This window comes from Bufo gargarizans, chromosome 2 (genome assembly GCF_014858855.1).
Source record: "Bufo gargarizans isolate SCDJY-AF-19 chromosome 2, ASM1485885v1, whole genome shotgun sequence".
Taxonomy (NCBI): Eukaryota; Metazoa; Chordata; class Amphibia; order Anura; family Bufonidae; genus Bufo; species Bufo gargarizans.
The window spans coordinates 565,764,763-565,770,762 of record NC_058081.1 but is presented as its reverse complement, the minus strand read 5'-3'; the positions used below and the strand labels follow the sequence as shown (position 1 = coordinate 565,770,762).

The 6,000-nt window shown below is 41.2% G+C and overlaps 1 protein-coding gene across 1 annotated transcript in view; it reads left to right on the top strand.

Annotated features, from left to right (window-relative positions):
• The first annotated feature begins 270 nt into the window (after positions 1–270).
• Positions 271–6,000, top strand: part of LOC122926152 (otogelin-like protein) — a 95,882-nt gene continuing 90,152 nt past the window's right edge. Inside the window, 1 exon segment of the mRNA XM_044277532.1 lies at positions 271–340. Within this exon segment, the coding sequence (XP_044133467.1) occupies positions 271–340 (70 nt within the window).

Here is a 6,000-nt window from a genome sequence, read left to right as displayed (position 1 = left end):
TAGACGAGCAAGTGCAGCCTGATTTCTGCAATTTTGGGAACTGGTATTGTGGTGGTGGAACCTGTTGTTCCTGTCAAAGGTCTCCTCCTCCATTCCAATAACTCTCCTTATAAAAGGTGTCACACAGCGTTTCAGCTACTGCATCCTACCAGTTTAGACTGTTGCTTGGAGATTGCTGGGTCAGTAATGATAGCACAGTCCCAGTAACCTACGGTGGAAGGTGTAGAACTGGAACCTACGAAGTCTAAAGTCAGCCGAGGACCTGCCACCATGGGTGTTCTACCCTTTGTGGTTCTATCTGCGGTCTGCTTGCTTAGCACAGGAGCTGCTGAACATACAGGTAAATATAATTTATTTCACTAAAGATTATGGGCTAAAGTCTGTTTGGTAGAGAGATCCAATTTCCAGTGATGCATTGAAATATACCGTAACCAGCCATGATCGTCATTAAATGTACTTGAAGGCAAACTGTTCTTTTTTTCCATTCAATTGAAAGATGTTCCAAAGCAATGCAAGGGAACAAGAAATCATTCCCATCACAGCAAAAAAAGTTCTTGTTTTCTGTCCATGGAAATTATGGGAACGTTGAACCGATCAGGCTTTAGATGCTTTTGCTGTGACTAATATTGATATTGGACCGAACTGGACAGCCACAACTAAATGGGTGCTTGTGTGCCTGGGCAAGAAATAATGGCAGCTCCTTCATTCAGATAGTTGGGGAGGGTGCAATTACTCAGACCCAAATTGATTACATAATGATGATGTGGAAAAAGTACAGAGGAGAGTGACTAAATTGATAAGGTCCATTGAGGGTCTTAGTTATGAAGAAAGATTAAAAAAATTAAATGTATTTAGTCTTCAGAAGAGACGTCTAAGAGGAGACATGATTAACCTATACAAATATCTAAATGAGCCATACATAAAATATGGTGAAAAACTGTTCCATGTAAAATGCCCTCAAAAGACAAGGGGGCACTGCCTCCGACTGGAGAAGAAAAAGTTTAGTCTCCAGAAGCGTCAAAGCTTCTTTACTGTAAGAACTGTGAATCTGTGGAATAGACTTCCTCAGAACGTGGTCACAGCAGGAACTGTGGACAGTTTTAAAAAGGGTTTAAATTAATTTAAATAAAAGTAAATGACATTAATGCTTATGAAAACTAGAAATCTGAGTCTCACTTCCTTCTGGGATTTGCGTCACCACCTATCCCTTGGTTGAACTTGATGGACGTTTGTCCTTTTTCAACCATATTATCTATGTAACTATGTTCCCTGGGGATAAACTATCAATATTACAATTTCATAAAACCCATTTGAAAGGGCTTTCCCCTGTTAACATGTGAAGGCAACACTCCTAGTCACTCCCATTCTTATTAGAGGGGGTTCCAGGGGGTGCATAATGCTTTTTTGGCAATGAGATAGATAGATAGATAGATAGATAGATAGATAGATAGATAGATAGATAGATTTGAAAAATGGTCTGATTTGTTTTCTAGTAACAATGCTGCTCTTGTCATGGGTCATGTCTTGTATTGTAACTCCTACACATTCAAGTGAATAATACTAAGGACAAGAGTGGCCTTGTTGCTAGGATAAAAAACAATCATCTTTTCTCATCTTGGACAACTCTTTTAAGTGATAAATGTGATACAACATGTGATACAGGGTAGCAATATTCACAGTTTGTGAATTCATATCAGTCATTGTTCAGTATTATCGGGGGGCAGACTAGGAAATTAAAGTGTCCCCTGAAAAAAAGAAAAGTGGCCCCATGCTGATGCGGGTCCAAATTGAAAGAAGGTGGGGCAATACAAGTAGGCGAAGTCAGGAATACCATAACGCAAAATAATTTCCTGTTTGAACTATATACCACAGTGCATAACAATATATTGCCCCAAAACCATCCCTGGTGGCCATACATTTCTGCTATTTATTGTCCTCCTCCTTCAGTTGTCTCTAAGATATGAAGCAGGAGGCTTAGGAGATAAGGTGTAAGCCACAGCAGTTAAATTCAGGAGGGCATGTGTGGTTGTTGTCCAGGTACATGAGAACCTTGGGTGGCCCCCTGGGCATCGGTCCACCAGGAAATTTCCCTGTAGGCTCTATGGCCAATCCACCCCTGAGTATTATGTAGTGTGCATAAAGGGAGTTGACAACCTGCCATATTATTTATACAAGCATGTTGATCTAAAAGATAATTTTCTCCAAAAAGAGACCACAGTAAGACCCTTGTGTACATAGATTGGCGGTAATGTAATTGAATGTCTCAGGACCCCTTTTTTCATGATCAGTGGGTGTTCCAGCAGTCAGACCCCAGCACTCTGATATTTATTACCTATCCTGTAGATAGGCAATAGGTCATTATGGTAGGACAACCCTTTTAAATATACTGTAGATTATGTGCAATCTGAGGAGGTTACGATTTGGTACATTTCATGCCAGACATTTATGCTTAAAGGGGTTAAAGGGGTTTTCTCACTTATTATGCAGTTAATACAATGCACTTAGTAATGTATTGTGATTCTCCATACTGCCTCCTTTCCATCACATTATATACAGCACGTATCCGTGGTTATTAACACCGTGTAATCCAGCAGTGGTGGCTGTGCTTACACACTATAGGAAAACGCTGGAAGTGCGCATAGGCCAACACCTTTACCTATAGTGTGCAAGCACGGCCACCACTGCTGGATTACACCATGGTGGTAATAACCACGGATACATGCTGTGTATAATGTGATCGAAAGGAGGCAATATGGACAATCACAATACATTGTAGTAAGTGTCTGGTATTAACTTTCTCTACATGATAAATGCCAATTGCTGGTGTGGGACAACCCCTTTAACCCCTTTAAGTGTGTTACACTTAATAGTGTTAGGCATAAATGTCTTGGTGTGGGCATTGCTTGTTTCCTATGTGTGATTGGTGTGTGCTATATATGATCTATGTATCAGAGATGTATGTGCAGCATGTGCCATATGCATCAGTGGCATGTGACCCATGTATAAGTGTCTTGTGTGCCACATGTGTCCGATGAGTGATTGGTGTGCGCTGCATGTGTCTTGTTTCTGACTGACTTAAGTGCAGGATATCCGTATACGTGTAAATTCTGCCACATGTATGTTTGTGCATTTTACTGTGAATATCTGCCATCATACTTCATCTTTAATATTTCTGTTATCACTGTTATTGCTCATGAACACGACCGTTTGATGTTTTGCAGTCTGCAAATTGCGGATCCGCAAAAGATAGATACCGGGTGTGTGCATTCCACATTATATATAACAGAACAGCCGGCCTCTAATAGAACACTCCTATCCTTGTCTGTAATGTGGTCAATAATAGGACATGTTCTATCATTTTGCCGAACGGCCATGCGGACATACAGACACAGAATGCACACTGAGTCATTTATTTATTTTTTTACTGCCCAATTGAAGTGAAGGGAACGGTAGAGACATGGAAAAAATAAGTTTGTGTGCAGGAGCACTAAGGTGGGCCCCCAGAATCAGTTACGCTGGTGGGCCCTAAGTACCCCAGTCCGACACTGCTCAGACCGCTTTCACACAGTGTTTGATCAGTGATTTCTATAAGTGATTGGGAGCCAAAAACTGGTGCAAGCAAAAAACACAGATCAAGTGCAAATCTTTCCATTATACCTTATGTCTGTGTAGCCTCCTCCTGATTTTGGCTCACAATCACTAATGGAAATCACGGATCAAACGCTGACCAAACACTGATTTTTTGAAAGTGGCATTACTTTGCTGTTTGGTCAAAGGGATTGACAATGTCCACTTTAAAAAAAAAAAAGGGTCTTGGTAGAAAAATAATTAGTTTACTCTGCGCTTATGGGGATAACCCTGCTCTATCTATGTGTGTTCTCTAGGTATATTTAAACTCTTGACCATAAAAAGTTAAATGGCATTCCTCTAAAGATATCTTCCTCTTTGTGTTATTTGAGTCTTCTCAACCATATACTAGAGATTACTTCCCTTGAGAAATCTGACCATGCTGGATCTACAGTGGCGTGTTGTATTGTCACATTATATGTGGCCCCTTATCGTCACCTGCTGAACCTGTACATATACGCACTTAGAGGAGCAGGGATTAAATTCACCTACCTGCTGCATTCTTGTTCTACTTCATTCTTGTACTAAAGATGATTGCATTTGCTTTAGGCTCCGTTACCATTGTGTTTGAGCTGTCCTCGAAGGTGTTTGTACATTGAAAGTATTTCATGATGTATACCTCTATGGGCATACAGTTGCCTATGCTACCCATAGTAAACAAGTATATAAGGTCGTCAGTTACTGTATTCCTTACAGAAAATAAAGCTTTAGCAATGTAACCCTCATGTAAGCCTAAATGAAACCCTTTTGACGTGTTGAGTCAATGGGAGGCCGATGAATAAGCTTCTAATGCATATGAACAGACATTTATTAGATTTTTAGTTTATCATGTTTGTTTCATTATCAGTACCATGAATTAGTTAAATCTGTTGAATTTGGTTCTGTCATGCTAGACTAGGACTTGTAAGAATTAGCTGTCTGCATCTCTGCAACAGTTTCCATAATACCTGCTTGATTATATCGGCATGAATAGGAAAAGTCTTCTTTCAGAGGCCAAAAACCCTATAGACCCAGTGTCCTCCACAGTGGAGCTTTAGCTATAATCCTGTGAAGACAATTCTCTGTGAGCTCCAGTAAATGCATTAGCAGCACAATTTCCTATTCTGCCTTGGAGGATGGAACACACACACCATAAATGTTATGCCACAAGCAATTACATAATCTTACAAGAGGAAGTTTGGATTTGGATACAAATTTGTTCCCAAATTGCTGCAGGTTTTGCTGTTTGGGTGAAACCTGCGGCAATTACACGGCAAATCTGCTTGTAAGACATGTTGTTTTTGTGGCATAAAATTACCCTATGTGTGAATCCACCTTAAGTGGTGTTAAATTGGAGTCCAAGCTGTTTAGCTCATGGAAGGTTGTCTAGATTGGATACAGTTGTAGCACACTCTCAGTCATGAGAAGTATTAGTTCTATGGGATTTACACAGAGTAATGTAAGAAAAAACATTCAATTCTCTTATAACAAGAAGAGATTTTGAAAATGGAAACACAAAGTATATTACCGACCGCCCCAGAAAATGGTATTATACATTGGTTTTAGCTTATAATAAGCATGAAAATCCCTTTAAGGTATTGGCAGAAATATACCCACTCACTGACTACTACCTAATATATGTGGCTATAAAGCTGCATACAAAATACAAGTACCCAAGTCCTACTGACGTGATACTAATCAGTTGCTTCACAGACAAAATGTATATTTGGCCCCAAGCAAAGAAAACCTTGGGGGTTATTATAGTTAGGGTCATCAGTTATTCATTTTAGGCTACTTTGGATGGAGATCCTTCAGGGGTCCAGACCTTTCAATGTAGACAAATGGCATTGTCATCTAATATAACCTTGAAGTCGGTCTCAGATGCTGACGTTTAGGCTGCTTTCACACTAGCGTTCGTTGGTCCGCTCGTGAGCTCCGTTTGAAGGAGCTCACGAGCGGACCCGAACGCCTCCGTCCAGCCCTGATGCAGTCTGAATGGATGCGGATCCGCTCAGACTGCATCAGTCTGGCGGCGTTCAGCCTCCACTCCGCTCGCCTCCGCACGGACAGGCGGACAGCTGAACGCTGCTTGCAGCGTTCGGGTGTCCGCCTGGCCGTGCGGAGGCGTGCGGATCCGTTCAGACTTACAATGTAAGTCAATGGGAACGGATCCGCTTGAAGATGTCACCATATGGCTCAATCTTCAAGCGGATCCGTCCCCCATTGACTTTACATTGAAAGTCTGAACGGATCCGCGCAGGCTACTTGCGCACTTGCGAATTTTTTTAAAGTTATTAATGCAGACGGATCCGTACTGAACGGAGCCTCCGTCTGCATTAATATGATCGGATCCGTTCAGAACGGATCCGATCAAGCGCAAGTGTGAAAGTAGCC